The 22,760-nt window shown below is 41.8% G+C and overlaps 1 protein-coding gene and 1 long non-coding RNA gene across 2 annotated transcripts; one reads left to right on the top strand and one right to left on the bottom strand.

Annotated features, from left to right (window-relative positions):
• Nucleotides 1-14: 14 nt before the first annotated feature.
• Nucleotides 15-20,821, bottom strand: ARG2 (arginase 2). Its single transcript, XM_005520360.2, has 8 exons — nucleotides 20,657-20,821; nucleotides 20,456-20,528; nucleotides 7,224-7,401; nucleotides 6,268-6,427; nucleotides 2,846-2,940; nucleotides 2,615-2,719; nucleotides 1,243-1,379; nucleotides 15-346 (listed from the first exon to the last, which is right to left on the bottom strand). Exons 1-8 carry the CDS (start codon nucleotides 20,771-20,773, stop codon nucleotides 141-143), a joined length of 1,071 nt encoding a protein of 356 aa, XP_005520417.1. The 5' UTR covers nucleotides 20,774-20,821; the 3' UTR covers nucleotides 15-140.
• On the top strand, nucleotides 20,464-22,444 carry LOC148183999 (uncharacterized). The gene is made up of 2 exons (XR_015772867.1): nucleotides 20,464-20,579; nucleotides 21,079-22,444. It is a non-coding gene; the product is annotated as an uncharacterized LOC148183999 (long non-coding RNA).
• Nucleotides 22,445-22,760: the final 316 nt, after the last annotated feature.

Genomic DNA, 22,760 nt, shown 5'->3' with positions numbered 1-22,760 from the left:
AAAGTAGCCACTGATCAATGGAAAAGCTAGTTTATTTAAAAATTGAGAAGTTAACAGTATTTGCCAAGTGTTGACAATCTATCCACTCAAGTGCCTCAGCAGAGCTCTGTAGTGTCCAATATATCCAACACTTTGGGGTCTTAAATCCTCACTTGCTCTTCACTGTCAGATTCATCTGGAGAGCTGGGTGTTGGGAGTTCATCGAAAGCAATGTGTGCTCCTTCCCTTGACTGCCCAAAGCACGTTGCTATCACATCGACTGCAAGGTGAGCAGTTGCTTTCACTGCCTCTTGAGAAGCTCCCAGCAGTGGATTGACTTCAACCATGTCTACAGCTGAAAGCATTCCTGTGAAAATGATTTGCAGCTTTGTTACTCTGACAAAGGGTACTGTCCTCTCCAAGGTTTTGTTCACAGCCTTTTATTCATTGCAGCAAGTCTGGTATTTGGGTTTCTACCCCTCAGACAACTAAGATTGGCTCTCATGTGAGGGATGAGGTTATTGTTCTCAGATGCAAAGTTGTGTTTTTAATTTGGTTCTTTCTTACGTCATCACTACCTCACTCATTCATGCTTTCAGCATTCAGGAAAAAACGTTTGATGTTCCATACACTTGTATGAGAGGAATGTTTTCATAAACATTCCAAAAATGAGGGGTTACAAAATTTTCTCACATCGTATTCTTTTGCCATCCTATTAATGAATTTATAGACTATTGTCTGGTTGGGATTCTTTTAACCTTCTTTTACTGCAAATAATACTGTTTAAACATATTGAATAAAAACTTGATGGTAATAAGATAAAAAGTCCTCATCTATTGAGTCAATTGCAGTATATTTTGTGAAAGCTTGACTTGTTAGTCTTGAATCTTAGAATGGAACTTCAAACTGTTTAAGATTGTTTGCACCCATTTTTGTATTCCAGATGCCCATTTTCACATCTCACCTTATGTGTTTAGGATTAGGGAACAGTATTACACATTTTTGACATTAGTTGTTAACATACTGTGCACTTTATTTTCTTCTGCTAAGCTGAAGTTGTTGATGGCTAAGCTGCTTCCAATACCAAGGCAAGTGCTCAACCACAGGACTTCTTTTTCCCTTACTGAAAGCAGAATTGACTTTGCAGGCACCTTTGCTTTGACTACACTTGCTATCTATTTACACAGGAAAAACATAGCCAGTATGAGCTCTGGGTAGTTTGTTCTGTCCTTGCTCAGCCCCATACTGCTGGTCAGCTCCTACCTGTGTTGTGTATTTCCTCTGTGATGTACATGCCTTCTCTGTAAGTTAATCCACCTAGAACAGGAGTCCCCGTTGCTGGAGCCAGTGAGGGATCAAAAGCATCAATGTCAAAACTCAGGTGAATTGGTCTCTGTCTCCTGAGACAGGATAAAACAAGAAAAGCAATCTTAGATCCTTAAATGTTTTCTGTGTGCATTTCTTACTGTCCAGGCTAATCAGCAAAATAGCATCAAGCTCCTTGAGCCATGTCTCACATACATTAAACATCTACTCAGCGAGGATTTGGTTGAAGATAAGTCCTTTAGTTCAAACCATCTTAACTGGTATTTGTCATCTTAGTGGAATGATGTAGAGAAGTGTATGATACAAACCAGCCTTTTCTCCTTCTGTACAGAAAGCCAGGGTGAAGGCTGAAACACTGATGTGCATGGCAGCTAGGATGGAGGAAGCACCGAGCTCAAGGATTTCACTGACAGTTCATCAAGATGATCATTTTTCAGGTCAATTCTTAGAGGCTGTCTCCAAACACTGCCATGTAGCCTAACTGCTGAAGTAGTAAAATATAATCTCAAACCTAAAATGTTAGTTACTTACTATATCATCTGCCAGCTGATGACAGCTTAATAAACTGGACACTGCTTGTCACTCAAATGAATTACTGAAGTGGCAGACTGCGTACTTCCAACTTACTGCAGATGCTCAATAAGGAAAGCATCTGGATTATCATCTTCTTTACTTGGCACAGCTGCAGCTAGGAAGGGTGCGCACAGCTTTAGAAAACAGCAGCCTGCAGCTGCAGGTTCTAACCTGTAGGAGAGGTTACCCTTTCTAACTGACCTTCTTTCAGCTCCTAGACTAGCATGATTTGCTCCCTGACCTGGTTCCCCAAACTTGAACAAGGGTGCAGTAGTGAGCTGCAGTAAGGGAGTGGTTAAAGTGAACTTTCCCAGTTGCACTGGCACTGGCAGCTGCCATCAGGACATTGTGTGTGAGTGGTCTAAGGAGGAAGCCATCAAATGCTTCCGCGTCCCGTACCAATAGCTCGTTTCAAGTTACTGTCAAGTTTCTGTATGTATTTCTAAAAGTATAATGTGCATCCTGCACTCCGAGTTGATTCAAACATCTTGTCAAACTGCAGAAAACACAGAATTACTTAACAGAACCAAATAGTATAAAACAGAGCCATGACTGTAGTGAGTCATGTAACCTGTCTCAGCCATCTGCCAAAGACTGTGAAATGGTTCCAGTGCTGAGACTTTCCTATATACAGGACACTGTCACAGTTCCATACAGCCACCTTACATCAAGTGACCTTCATTTAAATGACTTTCAGGAAACCAGATGTAGTTTAAATTAGATAACAGTTTGTTACCTGCCCATCAGTTGTTCAAAGGTTCTTTCCATAACTTTCTGAATTCCAAGACGATCGATATCCCTCATGGAAAAATACTGGATGTCAAAGTTCTTCAAAATATAACTGTGAAAATAATTTTTTAAAAACAATCATTACTGGTTTAAGCTGAAATCTAGCAAGCCTTATGGACATGATTTCAAGCTCATTATTTCAGCCTTTACAAAAATCATTTAATCTAAACCAACTTACTACTCAGCAGGATCCACATCCCTCAAACCAATGTACACAATGTCAGATGCTGAAATGCAGGGCTTCAGCCAGGAAAAGCCAGGAAGTTGTGGTACCTGCAAGCAAAAGTTTGGTATTGGGTCAGTTAATACCTAACAAAATTCTATTTAATGCGTCCCTGAAAATTTTGTATTAATTTATAGCATCTTTCTAGATAGAGAAAATTCTACTTTTGGGGGTTCAGCTGATGTAATCAGTCCTTACCTTCACTCCTATGTCCAGCTCAGGTAAAGTGATAGGACTTCATCTGATTTAAATGTTAATGGATGAAGTTTTTAACTCTTCCATATTTTCCAGTTTGAAGAGGAGGACTAAAAAGCCCAAATCCACAAGCAATAGGTAATTTGCATCAGTGAGTGTAAAGAGTAATGCTAAAGTACATATCCAGATGTAGATCACTTACACAGGGCACTTAATGGTGATGCTTAGGTGAAAGAATGAAAACCAAGACACCTTAGGAGAACTACCAAAGTCATGCAAACTTACAAAGACAGTATGAAAGGTGGATAAATTCAAGTGGGAAGTTGAAAAAAAAAAGAAAAAATAAAAGAGAGGAAAAAAGCAGGGCAAGAAGTTGGACCTCCAGAGTGGGCTACATCACGCTGGCTTCTCATGCAGAGTTGAAGCGAGTAGGTCAAGGACAGCAACTGAAAGATTATGAAGTCATAATTTTTCAGCTTTGGTAATTAAGTAGTCACAGTATGGAATTATAAAAACATTCAGTTAGTAATGCCTACTAATTTTAAGACTGATTTAAATTAACTCAAATTTCTCTTCTTTCAGCTCTGAAAATGGCTACAGCCAACATAGCTGTCAAGCATCTAGAAGGTTTTGTTTCCCTCCTAGACTTCTCAGTTACTAATTATATTCTGATTACAATATTGGATGTTTTTAATAGTTAACACATTCATAGCCATATTTAATTACATTGGGTTAAATTAGCACAGATTATAAAAGTATTTGCTACTCTAGGACAATGACCTGAAACTTCTCCAGACATAAATTAAGAAAAGGGATAAATGAATTGGAGACCACTAGGAAAAATAAATTCAGGTTTCAAAAATGAATTCTGCAAAACTCATCACCACACTATAAACTGAGCATAATAATGATAATATTGTCAGATAACTCTAGTATCAATGATTCAGTAGACTAAAGCTGCAATTACACCACTTTGTAAATAAATAAAATTGAATGTATTAACTGCCTTTGACAGGTTTTTTTCTTTGTTACAATGGAAAAGGATAGTAGTAGTTGCTGATAGTAAAGCCAGAGGTGCAGGCATTTTATGGGAAGGTATTATAGCAGTTTGTGAGTTTGGATGGTTCCAGGAGCCCTGAAGCAGTCAGGAAAGGATGATAATTTTTTTTGTCCCATTATTGACTCAACTGCTGTACTGGATGAGAGTAAGAGGGTGAGCCACGTACTCCTGCACACATAACAGTTTGCTCCAGAGTCAGAGGGACATTGGCCAGACAAACCATTGCCAAAGGCACATTCTGCTACTGCTAAAGAGCTGTTTAAAAATTCATAGTGCTGTAGAAGCCTCGTGCTACCAGCAGGACTTTGTTGGCTTTCCACCCTCTAAACAGGAATACAGGAGGGTAACAAAAACCCCAGGTGAGTGCACATGCCTGTTTGTTCAAGTGTACAGGCATCTGCCTGCTGGAGTTGAGCTGGGCTTGTGACAAGACCCCATAACCAGCACCATGCCTGAGTAGCTTGCCACTAAGCATAGCCTAATCCTATTCTCTTTTCACTACTGCTGCTCACAAGAAAGCTGCTCCCCCACTCACCCCAGAAAGCTTACAGGTATTCTTTTAGTATGTCAAAAAAGCCCAATAATGGTAAAAAAATTACTGCTTTTCTATGCTGCTCAAGAACTGGAACCCAGCAGACCAGTATCTCCTCCTTCCTCAGCTCTCACAGAACTTTAGTTTTTCCCTGCTCCCACCAAGCCATAAACTGTTCACCTTAGGTGAACCCTAAAATTCACAAAATTGTCTTTTTCTCTTCTTATCTCCCTTAAGAAAGTTGTCAAAAAGAAAAAAAAATATCACCCTCTTTAACTTTTGGGCAAAAAAGCAGAAGTACAGTAACCTTTTCACGTTCAGGGGGTGTTCCAAAAATCCACATTTAGTTTTGCATTACTTTGGGAATTCCAACACATCTGCAGAGACCTAGACATAAGAATGACTAGAAAGAGTGAAGTATATAAAAGCACCAAACTTGTGGATGGAAATAATTCAAAAGAATTTGCAAGAGAAAAAGCAGAAGAGCTTTATGAGATGACTGCAGTATTGCCATGCTGAACAGGAACTGATGCACTGGTATCTTCAGTAGCCATATAGATTTTAAAATACTTGTTCTTGCTTGGAAAGGGCATACTTCCAGCAGCACAGCACCCCAAATTAGTCAGAGAGAACCGAGAAACTTAGGAATAATAACAAGCAATGCAGAGTGCCAAAATAAAGCAGTCAGGTTTTCTGCAGCTCCAGCATCCATTCTCAAGATGCAGTTGCTGATCCTGCTCTCTCTCTCCAGCCTGAGCTTCAGCAGAAGCAGATTGTTGTACCAAGGTCCCTGCTGCAGAGGCCTCGCTGTTCACTGCACGGTGCTGCAGGTCCCTGTACAGGGTGACACAGCCCACATAGGCCAGGCAGAGTACATAGGCCTTAGGTCAGCCTAAGGTTCAGCATCTTGACAGCAGCAAAAATGGGCCATGCATATTCCCTGTGCCCCAGGAAACAGCTTTTTTGATAATTTAACCTCTTCTCCAAGAAAAAGGCTCTCTCTTTAAAAGCTCACTGCAAGCAGTTACAGCTGTTCTGATTTGTAATATTTACAGTAGAACCAATGCCAAAGCAGCCAGTTTGGAGAGATCATACAGGAACAGCCCCTGTAAGGCCCCAAGGTTGTCAAAACATGGAAGAGCCAAACTAAGCAGAAGCAGTGTGCAAGGTATGCAGGAACCAGCTGTTTCTGGAGGTGAGCTCAGCTCGGCTCTCACAGGCTGGGCTGAGGGGAGGTTCCTGCTCAGTTGGTAGCAGTGCTGCCATTGCCCAGCCTTGGCAACAACTCGTGACACAGGAGAACCACAGTCAGCTGTGTGCAGCTCACTGTGCAGCCCACGAGGGTGCTAACACAAAGAAAAGCTTTTTCTCATTTGTGTTTCTGTGTCTGTATCTGTGTTTATATGTGTTTGTGGCACTTGTATATATGTGTGCATGTATGTGCACATGTACACACACAATCATACATATCTTTCCTTGTGCTCTGATAGAAAAGATCTGCACTTGCAGCAGGCAAGAAAGGACCCTACATCAGCAATGGTGCAATGCTCTGAGGTTGCCATGTAGGATAACTACAATCAGGATACTCACTTTATTTTGAAGCTCCCTCAGGAGAAATGAGAGAGGTTGTCCGTGGAGGCTTCCAGACTGAGTTGTGAGAGGCGTGTTGATATCAGCGTGTGCATCCACCCAGATCACTCCAAGGTGTGGGCACTGCCGTGCATGGCCACTGACAGAACCAAGTGCCAAGCTGGAAGCACAGTAATAAAGTCTTTAGTCACCATTTCTCCAGACAACTACAAGGACAATGGGAGTCTCTCAGCTTCAGTCAGCCATGTTTTTACATTTCCTCACATCAGACATCTATGACAATAAAGGGAACATCCCATACGAACTGCAGGGCATGCTGCTGCTGTGATTCCAGGAGGCCAAGTAACTATAGGGCTGTAGTGACAGATAAGCCAGAGCTTTCTGCTGTCACCCTTCCCACACACTTAATCTTCACCTGCTCTAGATCCAAATGCCCCAGAAAACCTAGCCTTTTTTTATTCTAGTCATGACACCTTCCCCCACAATTCCTTCTTACATGCCCTACCATCTTAACCAATTCTCAGACCAAATGTTAGTGAAAAAGAGGAAAAAGATTCATTATGTAAGATCTATTGCAAAATTGTCTCGGTGTAGGCATTACAAACTTATCCTAAGATGTGATGGGCTAAAGAGACACATCACTGAACATTCAGCAATAAAGAAACTGAACAGTTCCCCTGAAGGAACCTGATGACTCAAACTTCCCCAGAGAGGAAAACTTTAGTTGTGTGTCTACACAACTGATCACAGACCAGTCTGGAACTGGTCAGTACTGTCTGAGAAGGTCAGGTTTTTGTAGCTGCCTTGTATGTTCCCCCCAAATGCCCAACCCTAAGGTGTTGCCAAGAAATGACCTCCCAGTTATTCGTCCAGTCTCCTTGCTTTTTAAATTAAACTCCTGCACTCCAAGTGTCAACCTGCAGCATGAACCACTAATTGTTTTTAGGTCAGCTCACCTGTGATCACCTCCTAAAGTCACACATCTGTGTCCAGCAGCTACTGCTCTGCTCACTGCATCAGCCAGTATCTGGCTGGCCAAGCCCACCGACCGCGGATACAAAATCAGGTTGTTGTACAGTTCATCATTGGGAACTTGAGTGAAATTCAAATCTCCAAAGTCGTGCACTTGGCATCCTGGGAACACAGCAACAAAAGGAGAAAGTGACTTATTTAAATACCTTCCCAGGGAAATGCTCAAAACCATTTGGGCGAGTATAAAAGGAACAATAAGAAAGGAATGGATCCATTTGACTATTTGCACAGGATGCAAACTCTCACAGCATTACAAATTAAAAAGTTTAGGACAATGTTATCAGCTTAAGACAGCTTTAGTTTAGCAATGAGCTATGCCAATCATAAAAAGTAACTTAGAAAAAGTTTGGATCTTAAAAAAATTATTTAACTATAAATTCTAACATGAAAAATTATACTCTGCATTGCCATCTTCTTTCCCATTTAGACAGATTTTATGCAGCCTCAAATATAAGCTCAATTGCTCAAAGATGCTGAGGACTAGACATTTCACTAACTATACCTACAGTTATTTTACATTCTCCAGGCTCCCAAAAATCCAGGCACGAAAGTGACAGGTAACAAATAGTATTATTTTCTTGCAGTACTTCCAGGCAACTCCATGGAGGATTCACTTTGTTAGGAGAACCTGTCCATTTTCCCCAACATAAGATATTATAGAAGGCATTTTAATTCTGGGACTTTGATCCCAAAACTCTTAAGAGATCCTTTCATTGCTAGTTACAGCTTGATTGGCTGTTGACCCTGAGAACATTCTGGGTGTAAAACTCAGCCTTTCCTCTCAGAGACTCTCAATTTGACACAGGCCTCTCACTGAAGGCTCTGATGAGGGCAGTAAGGGCCCCAAGGTATTTACAGCTACATCAACAGTGGCTTAATAAGACCACCCTGAATACCAGTCATGTTCCTCAGAATCACTAGTCTGTTTGCAGTTCAAAGCATCCAGGCCAGGGCTTGACATTTTGCCTTTAGCCATCCTGTGCTTAATGGAGCAATTTGAAAAATTTAAGGCAGGTCAACATGAAGAAACAGCCTACTTGGGTTCTGTGTTCCTGCTTAATTTCCACTAAGTCATTAGTCTAATGTCTAGGAAACTGGCTCTGGGAATTTGCTCTGTGGATATTGCATAAAAGTATAGTTGAGAAAACACATGACTTCTTTATATTTTAAAAGAATTTTGACTGGTGAAATGAACAAAGGAAAGTTAGTGAGTTGCTTGTGTAGATTTGGTGCTGGGAAATGGGCAAGCACAGATTTTATTGCAGGGCCCTCAGTGGGCAGATGTTGGGGTATTTGCAAATGAGCATGTCAGCTGAGCACAGCTGCTCGAGGAAGGATTGAATAAATGTCTTAGCAACTCAGAAAACACATTCTCTGCAGTAACTTAAAGCAGTAAGCAGGACCATGACATGACATACCACTCTCTGCTTTTCAGAAGGCAACACAGGTACCCAACTGCTTTTTTTCCCTCCTGTAGACAATACCTAATTAAGCAACAGGATGAAAGCTCTGGAATTTTGAGCCCATTTTGTTCAGATTTGAATGTGCTGACTTCTGACCACTACATTTTCTATCCTCTGTTTATTTTGGTGTTGTGCAGAAGTAGAAAAATGTTCAAGATGTTCAGTAAATGTTAAAAGTGGTTTTGTTTTTTTTTTTTTAAATTTGTGTCATCCTGAAAGGCTACTTCTGCCACGTATGCATACTGCTACACATTTCAGTATTTCAGAGATTGGTGAAAGTACTTGAGCATGCCAGGGAGACAAGTTTTGGAAGTAAGACTTCAATGGGTATATCAAGACCTTTTTGGAGACCTTTTGCTCTTGTACAAGGGAATAATGCCTTTGATCTAATACCTCTGACATGTGTGTGAAACAAATCTGCAGCTGGGAGCCATGTGCAGTGAGTTACACATTGGAGGACAACACATTACACAGTGTAATGGAAGCAAGGACAACTTAGGTTTTGCTCTTTCCTACAGGACATACAAGCACATGGCAGTATTTTTACCCATTAAAGGATGAAAACCAACTTCCTTCAATTCAATGAGAAAGCTCTACCTTCAGACCAGTATAAAAAGAAGATCCAACCATGCCATCATTCCTTGCACTTGAAGGAATCCGTTAAAATTCTCCAGGTTATGCTCAAGGCAGGCCACACATGGGAGATTCAAGCAAGTGTGCTTGGAGAAGCAGCAAGTGTTTAATGATTTCTGCTTTATCCTGCCCACCTCCAAATTCCCATGGTAGGGCAAAAAGACTTGGTTCAGCTTCTGAACAAAAAAAAACACATTTGTTTCTTAGGATCACACCAGGTTTATATACCTTAGCACTTCTGTGGTCCAGAGTTCTGCAATCTTGTCCACTTTTTTTGAGCACATGGTACTTGTAATTCCCTCTAATTAGTTTTATAGAAAAGCCTAATGTCTGTTAAAGACAATAGATGCCTTCAGTTTTTGTTACCATCTTCTAAAGTTCAGATAGGGTTCATGAGCCTTGTAGCAGTTTTCTTTTCCCAGCTTTGTGCATCCCTTGTCTCTAAGCCCACTGGATTTTTGTGCTTGCAGAGGACAGCTCAGGTTTCCCAGGGTGATAAGGAATGTTTTCAGCCAGCTATCCAAAGGCTATCTGCTTAAGATACAATTAATCTCAGAAGTACATGCTAATCCAATACTCAAGCTCCTTCTACAATTATTTCTTTTAATGGTGCCTAGTGTTTTGAAAACTGCAATTAAATGACCTTAGGGCAAAGGGAAAGCTTAGTGCACAGAGAAAGAAATTCACAGTACTCAGATATGCCATGTATCCCAAAGCGTGGGAAGTGTATGTGCTTGTGTACACACAGTTTTTCAAATAACCAGGTACTAGAGAAATCAACATGCACATTTGTCTTAATGGTACTGAAGAAAATCAGTTTAATATATCAAATATTTTAATAATTTGACATAGTTTCTATTTAGAATCTCAGCTATTAGTCTAAAACTTAAAGACCTGAATTGTTTTCCATTTCATCTGCATGCTTGTACATAGATTTAAGTTTATTTCTTCAATCAAAGCTCTCTCAACTACATTATTTTTGCAGAGAAATTGCTCAATGGATAGACATGCTGTACTGCTGTGCAGTCTGGGGGATTTTGCTGTTATTTGGCCATTAATGAAAGATTTTATAATGTACCTTACCAAGAAACATCCACTTTCTTTGGTAGCTGGGACACTATTTTATATAGATACCAATACTTATAAACAAAACAGCTTTTTTATATCATGTTTACATGAATTAAATGTTTAAATGCAACATGAAAGTTAACATGAATATATGGAGCCTTTTAAAAGGCAGTAGATTGAAGTTCTGAAAGGTAGAAAAAGCTGTGGGCAGATAGGAAAGCCAGCTTCCTTACATTCATTAGCAAGCACAGCATCCACACCATTTGCCAGTGAAGCAGATCAGGTCTAGCCAGGATTAAAGTTCATTTAAATTGAAACATATCATAAGTACCATACAGTACTTAAGGAGTAAATAGTACAGACATTTTGCTAGTAACTAAAGAATATGAAATTAAATGTGATGAAAAGTCTTTTGTCCACACTTTCAAGCCCTTACAGAAATTACTTTCAAATGAAAAATATATTACGTTTGATTCATTAGTCAATTATCAACAGTGCAGGAAATTTATAACAACCAAATATATACAAGTCAGCTCCACCAACACTCTGGCTCAAGCAGACATCCCTTTTTGAAGGGAGGAGAAAAAAAAAAGCAGGCCTGTATAATCTATTTCTGTTCCAGAAGCTTGAAAGAGATACAAGGGAGATAAAGGTGTCCACCTGAGTAGGAACATGCAGCACAGTTACATAACCAACATGTGCATATGCACAAAAGTCCTGTCAGAATGAACGAGCAGCATGCATGGAGAGGCAGCACCTACAGCTTAGGAGTACAATCCTCAGTGGTTCAATGCCCCCCCTCTGTCATCAACAGAGGTGCCTGGGGCACATTTCAGACAAAAAATAAATAAATTGCCTCAAAAGAGTTTGCACAGTAGATCATTCCCAGGTTAATTTCTTTTGACCAGAACAGGTTAGGGAAAGATCACACAGGCATTCAACCTGCAGACCAGGGGATGGACAGCTGTCATTTATCTGCACAGCCAGAACCTTACTTGCATCACAAATGCTCATTTTTCCTACTTAGGAGCCTTAGACTTAAAATAATAAAAAAAAAAAACCCAACAACAACAACAACAATATACAAAAAAAAACCCAAACAAAAAACCCTCCACAAACCTACATTAAAAAAAAAAACTCCAAAACAAACCACCAAACAAAGAAACCCCAACAAATTAAGTATAGACTTGAGAAAACAGTTTTCTGCATGCCTTTTCAAATAAGCTATTAATGTATCACTCATGCTCAACTCAGTGATGCTTATAACTGGGACATAAGATGTCTTTTAACAAGCTGTATGACAAGTCTGAAGTTCACTTTCTACCATAAGGAAAATACACACAGTAGCCAGCAGCTGCTACAGTAATTTCCCTGCAGAGATTTAGAGAATTTTCTTCTGTAAAAACAGGCAGCTCATGTCAGGTGGCATTTAATTGGAAAACATGTGGGCAGCAGCAGCAGGGAAAGCCTCCCCCCAATCCTCCTCTACTAGGAAATTGCACCAGCAACAGAAGCAGCAAACTGATAGTAGGAGATTCAGCTTTCCAAACCCAGGCTGTTTGCTGACATTGTCCCATGGCACATTCACATAATGAATATAACAGCTCTGCAAGGCAGCAAACGGGAATTGGAACAAAAGCACAAGGAACATGAGACAGAACTGATCTCACAACACTGCTGGTTTACACTGGATATTTGTGAACTGGACATTAAAAAAAACCCAAAACCTAAATTAATGGGAAAAAGAAATCCTCTTCTGGATGAACTACTGTCAAAGGAATCTGGAAATCCCACAGTTACTAGACCTTCTTTCATACTATGTTGTATAAAGCTGCTCACATGAAAGCATCACTCCTGCAAAATGTTTTCTCAGATTATAGCACCATTTACTAAACCACCACACAGAAAGGCTTTTTGGGATGCAATGACTATTATGAACATGTTTGTAGGCAAACTTAACATTTTACTTCCCATGAATGAAACCAAGTTACCAACCTCCTTTTCAGTATAAACCTATTGGCTTATGGTGGGGACTTTGTAATCCTTTCTCAGAGACGTTGTCAAAATGTTACACAACAGCAAACAAATGATTCAATTCGTTATGACCAGTGCATTCTGAAGCTTTTTTTTTATAAAGGCAGTCTCAACCCTCCAGAATTATCCAGGATGTGTGCGTTACAAGTACACAAACAAAATGCATACTTTCATTTTACATGAATAGGAAATTAGGCTAACAGGGTTCCCACTGCAAGAGACAGACTTCAGCAGCCTAATTTAATCATAACCCTCTTGCTAAGAAGTTCATTACACAGCACCTACTTATCTTTAAACTGAATAGGTATCTGCTGGAAGAAATCCACTGGATACATAGTTGATGGCTGAATAGATACCTGTCAGCTCTAAAATTTTACTCCCTAATATGCAAGTTCTTTTCTGAGCAATTCCCGTCCTTTTATTTGAAATTTTGAAAGGTCTGGTTTAAGACAAAGTCTGTACCTGTACATATTTTAAAAGCTTCATCTCCTACAAAAGCAACAAGCAAACCCAATTCCAGCTGCTCCCCAAGTCTGTAGTAAAGATGTCCCTTGCATGAAGTGAGCCAAAATGTATTTTTTCAACCCCAAATCGAGCAGCCACTTTATTTCCCTTTGAAAACTGCTTATAACTTTAATCTCTTATGCAATGCACTCGACCTTAAGAGGTCTTCAAAAACGTCAGTCTGAGGTGTTGGGAAACATTTGCACTGTGGCTTGCATCACAGAGAAGGGTGCAGCTATTGCGTCTGCCACACCACCACCACCAAGCCCTGCACATGTTCTTATTCCCTTCAAATAAGCTTAACCCAGACACAGTTCCTGACAGCGAGAACACAATGGGGCATTTACAGCAATGAGGATCATTATAGCAAAAGAGATTTCCTCAACAATAAGCACCTTGTGCTTTAGATTGTTACAGAAGTAAACTGTTATTACATTCATTAACCTAGGCAGGTAACACTTGAGAGGAAGGGAGAGCAGAATAGAGATTACTGAAATTATCTTCCTTGCTCTTAACCAGAAACTAACATCTGACCACTTCTTCATATAAAAAAAGAAAGATCTGGTGGGTTGTTGGTCTGTGGGTTTGATGGGGTTTTTTTGTATTTAACTTCAGTACTTCATTCCCTGCTTTTCAGCAGGTGGTGTTTTAATAGAAATTTCCACCTTTCATCCAAAAACAGTCCTCCATACCATACTCATATAAGCACACACCTGCTACAGGTATCTTGGTCTTGTGAGTCCACAATGAGATATGGGATTAAAGTTCTAAATAAGAAAGCAAAAATAGATCATGTGTAGTCTAAAGCATATCAAAACCCAACTCATTACCTACTTTTTCCTCTGACACCTCCCTCTGTGCCTCCCCTAGTAATTCCACTCCTTCAACAGAATTAACAGTTAAAAAATAAACCAGGATGTGATCTAAATGTACTCCAATCCAAAGAGAATTACATAGGTGCAGAAATTCAGGTAAGTCATGTATTAAAACTAATTTTATACTATGAAAATATCTAAGATGAAGGCTATCATAATAAATAAAAAAAAAAAGCAAAACCCCCAAGAGCTCTGTTCATTGGTCCTTGACTCTAGTCTCCCTTTATTTAAAGGCTAGGAAGAAATAATTAATTCAGGTTTTCCTGATCTTCACCAGCATAGCTTTATTTTTAAAGGTATTTAAACTGGCACAGAGAACAATTACAGTTAAAGCACCAAGTGACATTTACCCCAAATTCACAAAGATTCTTTTGAAGCCAATTTCATAGAGTGCAACCTCGAGTATGCACCAGCCAAATGGGAGAGGGGAAAACAAACATCAAATCGATGGCTGACACAAAGTTTTCATTCCAAAGCAGATTGTGTACTCCATCAGCATGGGGAAGGGAAGAGTATCAGAACCAACTGACTGCAAGGACTACCCTGACTCTGTATTTTTAGTGTTGGCATTTTTCCACCGACTTCCAGGGCTGCTTGTAATCATGCAAATATCGAAGGTACAACATTCAAAAGGATAAACCACAACTGCTGAGCACAGTAATGCACACTCCCCCAGGGGAGCTTAGCCTCCCCTGCTCAAGGCAAGACAACCAATGAGGTCTGTTGGGAAGAAGCAACCTAAAAACAGCCTCAGTGGAGGCCTCCTCAAAACAGCTCTCCTCCAAAACCCCAGCAGGGCTCCTTCTGCCTGCCAGGTCATCAGAGCCAGTTCCTGGCTGCCTTCCATCACAGAGTAGAGCAGCACCTGCCCTTGATGCATTCTGACAACTGGCATAATTTCAAAGACTCATTGCAAATGCCAGTCAGTTACAATCAGCCCCTTTGGCTGTGCTTTGATTTTTGACAAACCACTGCTCTTTGAAGGTAACCAGTCACAGCTAATCCACATTTGAGAGGTAAACAAGAATAGCAGATCTTTATCTCTGTATAAATAAAAACAGGTAATGAAGTCTAGTTCCAGAAATACGTTGCAGTACTACATAAGTATGTTGTACTGATATTATTAAACTAAAGTGTTTGGGCATGCTTGTGTCTAAGGGAAAGAGGACTGCCATTTACCCATTCTGTTTCAGAGGGAAAGGAGGGGAGAGGGTGTTCCTGGATAAAATAATGCATTCCTATTTCTGCTTTGTAAGGAAAAATAATTTACTGTTAGTCTGACCTCCTTATGCTATATCCAAACTGATTTTTGTTCCTGAGAATGCTCCTAGAAAATTAATACTTAGCTTTGACAGTACTAGCACCAGAGGTGAACAGAAAAAAAGACATGAACAGCAGCATTTCTTACCTCAGCAATGCAGAGATCTAACTAAACAACATGCTGCTTAAATGCCAGCAGTTATTTAGAATTTTGCTTGTCTCCCACTTTATCAATATCAGAAAACTAACTCAAAAAAAGCCAGATCTTGATGTTAGCTATATAACAAATTTAGACTTTATTGGAATTCTAGAGATTAGAGATATTTGACTGGCTCTACTAATGTCTTTATAAGTTTAAAATACTGAGTTTTGAAAAGAAACAACCGAGATAAAAGCTAGTGCAAAACAAAGCTAAAATCAAATTCAATAATCCATTCCTGACAGATCTTGTTTCTAACTTGTAAATCCAATCTTAGTTCAAATACAGGGTAAGCAGAATAGTGCAGTTTATCAAATGATTCAGGGATATAGGCAACTCTTTAAACACATTTACTGGATGGACTGATGAACATTATTCCCCAAAAATGCAGCTGCAACTCTTGCCAGTTGAAATCTGCTGTCTCCCAGCACCTATACTTTTTTATGCATAATTGGTGCATAATTAAAAAACTATTTATCTTCCTTCTAAACTCTTTACTGAAGAAGATTTAGATGGACAAAGAGGAGATATGTAGAAGCAGCTGCTTCATGATTTATTAAGACTGATACTAACCATATGAGCTATCTTGGTGAAGAAGCAAAGTTGAATTGCTATTTCTGGAGCAGATGTCAATAGGAGTCCAATGGTTTTGGGCAAAGCAGTAGTGTGACTCCAGAGACACGGGGATTAACAGCTCCACTACCCTTTCAGAGGAGGTTACTCCTTTCTGAGTCACTACACTGGCCTCATGAAACCTATTACTGAGAACTTTTTCCCAGTCAAACAGAAGAATGGTGATATGATGCTCATTCTCTCAGACAGGTGTAGTTCCACTCTGTGTGTAAGCCACATGTCTCTGCAGTTCACCAGCTGGTCAAGCCAGCAACTCAGATTCAAACTTCACTAATCGATTCTACAGTAACCCAAATCCAAGCTTGACTAAGCTCAGTAACCCAGCTGCATGAAGTTCTAAATAAAGAACAACAAAAAAAATGTAATTCAACAATCAACAACAGTCAACATACAAGAATGAATACCTGGGAAGAAATCTTACACTAAAGTTGTTCCCATGCCAGCAGCAGCACAGGTGCTCTAAGTCACCTCAAAGGCTACAGTAAGACACAGTAGCTATCTGTTTAGTATAAAACTGAGTAAGGCCTTTCCTCAAGTAAGAGGACGAGGCAAAACTCTGGATTCAAGTTTGATCAGATTCTCTGCCAAATCTGCAGCAAATGGGAGAGGTCTAAGAAATTCTCACTTTAAAAAACTTCATATTTTGCACCTTCAGCACCTTATGCATCTGCCACCTATCTTCCCCACTCGTAGCCAACAAAAATCTGAAAGCTTCCACACATTGCACCCTTTTCTGTTTACTGTAAGGGCAATACACAGCCCTATATGCTTTGCACCCTTTTCTCCCCCATACCAACGAGTTGTGGGTCTCTGTTTTCACGTAGCACTTTCACTTTGGCAAGATGTCCTTTAAGGTGATAATATTTTAATTTCCCTTAAGAGAAGAAGCAAAGCCAAAAGCCAAACATCACCAAGGTGAATAAAAATCCCCACAGGCAAAGTTATATTTTAATTAACTCCTGCTAAACACACCCTCTGCTTTTGGCTTGGGAGATGGACCCCTGCACTACAGTAACTCTTCCTAAGTACGCCTTGAGGTAACAGTGTTCTCTCTGCTTCAAAAAAGGGGATAAAAGTCAAATTGGTGTCTCAGATTCATCTCTATGACAGTCTGGTACAGAGTAGGAACAAGGTCTGCCTCTGTGCTCTGCTCAGATTTCAGCCTAAGCATAAACAAGCAGTTCACAGGCAGTCATTACTTGAGGCAGTCAAGAAGTTACTATACCATGTGGGTATGGTCACAGAATCTTTCAAGGGAGGGAACCCCCCTCCAAAAAATAGAAATTGGAATAGAAACTCAGAGCACTGCAATAGGACTATGAAAGAACAGAAATTAGGATAGGGTCAAAGGAACAATAAAATTCCCTTCCCAAATACACCAGCCAGTGAAATCAAAGTGCAAAACAATGCAAAAAGTGCAAACAAAAGCTTTGTGTTCTCACTCTTTCTGATATGGCTGGAGCACTATCAACAGAAGTCATTTAATAAGGCAGACAAACATGTGAAAAGCTATGTGCCTGCTTCATATTCAAAGTAAAAAACAAACACAATGTATGCACCTTATATCCAAATGCTACCTTTTAGAGGACCCTCCAGAGCACCTTCGTTTTATACAGGTCAAGTCAAACCTTAATTACAAATGTAAAATGAATAAATCAAAACTTGAAATAAATAAACTTCGAAATTTCAGGCAAACAGAAGAATCTGATCACCAAAAATTTCTTCTACTTGAAAGACGGTGAGGGCAATTTTCAGAGTTACTGTTAATGCAGAGGAATACTGCCTCTTTCCCCCATATGTATTTCTTTAGATGGCCCAGAATCCAGCCTCACCCTTGTACTGGGAAGCATCATTCCACATTTCATACCTGGTTTCAAACTTGTAATGACAGGGAAAATCAAGTTTATAGCATTCTTCCATATCCAAGCATGGAATGGAGGCATGTAACAAGCAATTTCCATATGTACCCACATACACAGACCCTGTGGTCACAAATGCTTCAGAACTAGCCAGTACAGATGAAGAAGCCCTGTATCTTAGACAAATGTTGTTTTTTTTTTTTAAAGGAGAAGCCTGGTCTGCTGCAGTATAATTTGCCTGTTCCTGGAAAACAAACAAGAGCCTGTGAAAATTAATAACTCATTATAATAAAACATATAAATGGAATATACAAATAAATAATTAGAATCATACTGTGGCTCCATTCATACTGTCGTCTTCTTAAAAGTATGAGCAGAAAATTCATAGTGTTAGAAAGACAAAGAAAGCAGCTAAAAGTTATACTGCCAGTTCAGCATACCACAGGACTCCAAGTAATGGCACTATTACAACAGTACTGCAGCCAAAGCTATCCTGGCATCCCAGGGAAGAAAAAAATAAGCAGCCCACACATAAAAACAATCATTTGTTAAGTTTCCATGAAGAACAAATGTGTACAGTACAAAAGGCTACATGGCAGCATCCTCCTCCATCTACCACCCTCCCCTCAAGCAAATTGTCTTTGCACCACTCCTCTGGGCATGCTGGTGACTGTCATGGTTTCAGGATGGGCCCTCACAGCAGAACCTGTTCTTAAAAGGGCTACAGAGATCTAAGCAGCAATAGACATCAACACCACCTTAAAAAATAAACCAACCCCACCCCAGTGGAAAAACATGCCAGCAACAGGAAATTGCAACTGCAGAAGGAAGAAATCCCAGAGCCTCTAAAAATTGTAAGGGAACAGCAAGAAAATATCTCCATACACACAACTAATTAATGAGTAAACAACCTATAAGAAACTAAGCAGTGAAAGTATTTTTAGAATTTAGTTTAAAAACTAAATTTAAATTTAGTTTAAAAACTTCATTTCTATCCCCATAACATTTTGATACTGGAATGAAGAAAGGGCTTGAATTTTCCTTCCTTTCTACCTTTTACAAACGCGTATAGAAGTGGGCAAATGAGAGAGCTTTTTCTTCTAGTTTTTAATTTTGTTGGGTTTTGTGGGTTTGGGGTTTTCCTCAAAGAATTCTTACAAAGTGGAAACATTAGCTCTGAACCACTTGAAAGAGAACCCCAAGCCTTCCAGTATAAACTTCTGTTATTGATACAAAATAATATGCTGCCTACAGTCTTATTTAAAAGAGCATCCTCCTCTCAAACCTAGCAATTTGTTAGTTTCAAATAAACTTTAGGCTCAGTAACTATTCCAGTACAAAGAACCTCTCTTAGATGCTCTCCCACATTTGTTGAGATTATGCATCATGTTCACTAGAATTCAAGTTTTGTCAAAGATGGCTAGTGTCTGTACTTTGCACAAGACAAGAGAGGAAAAGAATATCTACTCATTTATCTGCCAACTGGGACTTCTCAGCTTGTGAATAATAAGATTTGCAGGATAAGCCTACAGGGCTGCACAGAACAATTGCTTCTGTTTTTGAAGAGTTCTTACAACTCAGAATAAAATTGCTAGAGGGTTATTAGGCAATTATCTCTGCATGCATCTAAACTCCACTGACACTAACCACCCAGGGAGCAGATATTGGTTCTTTCTGAGGTCCAGCCCTGCAATCCATCCCCATCACCATTTTCAGTTAAACATTTTAGATTAAAGATTCTCCAAGATACAGCTCAGCTTTACAAGTTTCTATCCCTCGTGTCCTGTTTCTAATAACTGTGGTACAGCTTTCTACAGGTCTCAGCTTGTAGAAGTAATAGATGTGAGAAGCTGAATCACAATTAATCGCATGGGTTTACAAGCACAAAAAGACCAGAAACAGCCCATTCACAGGGTGGTATTTGCAAGCGTTTTCAAAGACTTCAGACAAGACCTCATACGTAAAGCTGAGGACTTCTCCAGAAGATTCTGAACTTCATCACCTGGAAGCATATGAATCTTTTAGGAACAAACTGGTAACGAACACAGAAAGAAAACATAAAAACACAAAAGAAAAAAACAAAACAAAAAACAAAACCCCAAAACAAAATAAAACAAAAAAGCAGAGCCCACACCATGTGATAACCCGAGGATCACAGCTACTTGTGTGGATGCCCTGAGCGCACAGAGCGATTTAAACAGCCTCTCACTTCCCCGGCTGCCCTGGACTCAGCACGGGAACAGCAGACGCTCCATGTGCCGGTGCCGCGCTCGCTGTGCCAGCGCAGGCGGCTCGCGGCGCGTCCCGCTGCTCCGGGCGGCCGGAGCGCATCGAGCCCGGGGAGCCGGGACCACCGGCCGCCCTTTGTTCCGGGGACCCCCGCAGGGCCCGGTGCGGCTCCTCCCGGTGCGGAATGCGACAAGCCTCTCCCTGCCGACACCGCTCAAGGCTGCGGGCATCGCCGGCGCCGGGGCTCGGTGCGTTCCGTGAGTCACTAGAGGCAGGAGCCGTCTGCCCCCGCCCGGAGCGAGCGGCTGAGTCACGCTGCCCCGAGAGGGGAGGGGGGCGATGCGGGCAGCCCCGCAGCCCCCGCCGCCAGCCGCGCCCCGCCCGCCGCGCTGTGCTCACCGAGCCCGGCCAGCCGCTCCACCAGCCCCGCGGCGCGGAGGGTAGCGGGGCCATGGTCCACTCCCCGCCGTTTCTACGAGACAAAGAGAGGGGGAACGCGTCAGACAGCGCTGTCCGCAGCCAGGTACGCAAGCCCCGCCGAGGAGGGGGAGCCGGGGGAACCGGGCGACCGCGGCACCCGGCGTCCCCCGCGATGCCCACCTGGCCCCTGGAGAGCGGGGCTCCCACCAGCGCCACGGAGTGCGCCCGGCGGCGCGGCGGGAGAGGGGCGCGGGGCTGGGCGCGGAGCAGGCGGGCGAGCGGCCCTCGCAGGGACATGGCGTGGCGATGCTGCCGCGCCGCCCGCGCCCCGCTCTCTTCAGCGCTGCGCCCCGCCCCCCGCGCGCCGCCCCGCCCCGCCCCTCGCGCCCCCGCGCCGCCCGGCCAACGGCAGCGCGCGCGCACGGAGGTGTGTCCCGCCCCCCCCCGCGCGCGGCCCCGCCCCCCGCCCCGCCCCGCTCCCCTCACGCTCGCCCGGGGTTTTTCCACTGCGGCCGCCTCGGCCCGCCGCCGGTGCGGGCAGCGCTGCCGGGCACCCGCGGGGCCGCCACCCCTTCACGGCCTCCCTCCGCACACCCCCGCAGGGAGAACAAGCGGCAGAGAGAGGAAGCGGCACCTCAGCCGGGCTTCCTGGCTGGCCACACTGAGCTCCGAGAGCTTCTGTGCAGGAGCGCTGCTCCGTGCCTTCCCTGAAGAAAAACCGTGACGCTCATCACCTGATGACCTTGATAAAGCATTGAAGAGCCACCTGTCCGGCACCTGCCTCGAATATTGATCTTGGAGCATCGTGGCCTGAGACGATTCTCAGGTCTCCTATTCGCTGTTCCTATTCGAGGCACATTTGAAGATGGTTAAGAAATTATTTTAAAACGAGTGAAAGTCCCCACCTTTCCCTGCTGTGACAAGGCAACAGGACTCCCACTGTCAAATGTGTAGTCTTTATGTACAAGCTTGAAAGAAAGGCTGACAGTTCATGAGATGACAGGGTACAAACATGGTTAAACAGGGACTTGCCAGTGACACAAAAAAAATCTTAGCATGCTTTTGCTTTTTCCTCTAAAGATCCCCAAGTTCTCCTCCTGTCTCTGTATCTCAGTAACTCCCCACGACTTGTTAATGTGAATTATCGCTACCAGTCCTCCAGGACCTCATTTCTTTTCTGTCCTGTTACTGACCTCACTGTTCACAGTGCTATTACCTCTTCGATGCCCTACTCTTATTTTTCTTTCCCCATTTCCCTGTCTCCACCTCTGAAGCTGTCATACCTGCTGTCATAATTCCCACCTATTTACTTCAGTCCTTCTCACCTGCCATTTCAAACCTTTCTTCCCTCTTTTAAAGGCCTGTTTTCAATTTATTGGGTTCTTTCCACTTTCACTTCAATGAATTTCTATCACCCTCTTTTGAACTTCAGTATTTTCTTCTCCATTTCTGCAGTTTGTTGTCTGCTGTTACTTTCTTCCCCTCCGGGCCAGCTCACCTTTCCTCTTCAGAGCTCCAGCCCATCCCTCCACCTGGTCTCTTGTGTCACAGTGAGATCCTGGATATACTGCACAAGACTTCCCACAGATGGCAGCCCTCAACCACTCCTCCAGGCAAAGCAAAGACCTCGGTAGTGATTCTCTGATGCCCCTTATTTTTTTATGTCACTTAAAACTCCTTTGCTGCCCCTGTGAGAACAAGTTAACAGATTTGTTTTATATATATATCTAGTATCCACCCAAGAGCTCTGAAGATACCATGAATGAAGTAAATTGCTAACAGAAAGATGGCACCTGCAATTAAAGCTAACACTCACTCAAAAACTGCCTGAGAACAAATATAAAGGCCAAAGGAATCAGGATGGCAGTTTGGAATTCACAGAGCTGCCACGTAAGTCACATGAAGTAATAACTGAAGTGCATTAAAGGGAACACAATACAATGACTCATTAAATCTCTGTATGCAAAACCAAGTCTCCAATTTATCATGTATTTTAGATGGCAAGGGTCCAGAAAACTCTGCTTTAATTTTTTGGGGGAAAAAATCAAAAGAGCTTGTAGCTAAGTGTGGTACAGACAAGAAAATCCATTTATGTAGTCATGGATGGTACAGACAAAGGGAGGAAAGAGAACCTTCTGGAGAAGAGAAGGTTGCATGGAGAATTCATAGAAACCTTCCAGTATCTGAAGGGGGCCTTCTGGCAAGCCAGAGAGAGACTTTTGTAGTGATAGGGCAAGGAATAATGGAAAGAGGGGAAATTTAGGTTAGCTATTAGAAATTTTTT

This window comes from Pseudopodoces humilis, chromosome 7 (genome assembly GCF_049639895.1).
Source record: "Pseudopodoces humilis isolate 2021_Gansu_Grassland_sample_001 chromosome 7, ASM4963989v1, whole genome shotgun sequence".
Lineage (NCBI taxonomy): Eukaryota > Metazoa > Chordata > Aves > Passeriformes > Paridae > Pseudopodoces > Pseudopodoces humilis.
Note: the sequence above shows the minus strand (reverse complement) of the source record. Positions and strands in the feature narration are given on the sequence as shown.

Bases quoted from the DNA above. Each gene is read 5' to 3' on its own strand.
- ARG2 (XM_005520360.2), bottom strand. From the start codon at position 20,773: ATGTCCCTGCGAGGGCCGCTCGCCCGCCTGCTCCGCGCCCAGCCCCGC. The intron at 1,380-2,614 runs GTAACAAACTGT...ATCCTGTCTCAG, and splicing joins TTTGAACAACTGATGGGCAG to GAGACAGAGACCAATTCACC. The intron at 347-1,242 runs GTAGGAGCTGAC...TCATTTTCACAG, and splicing joins AGAGGAAATACACAACACAG to GAATGCTTTCAGCTGTAGAC.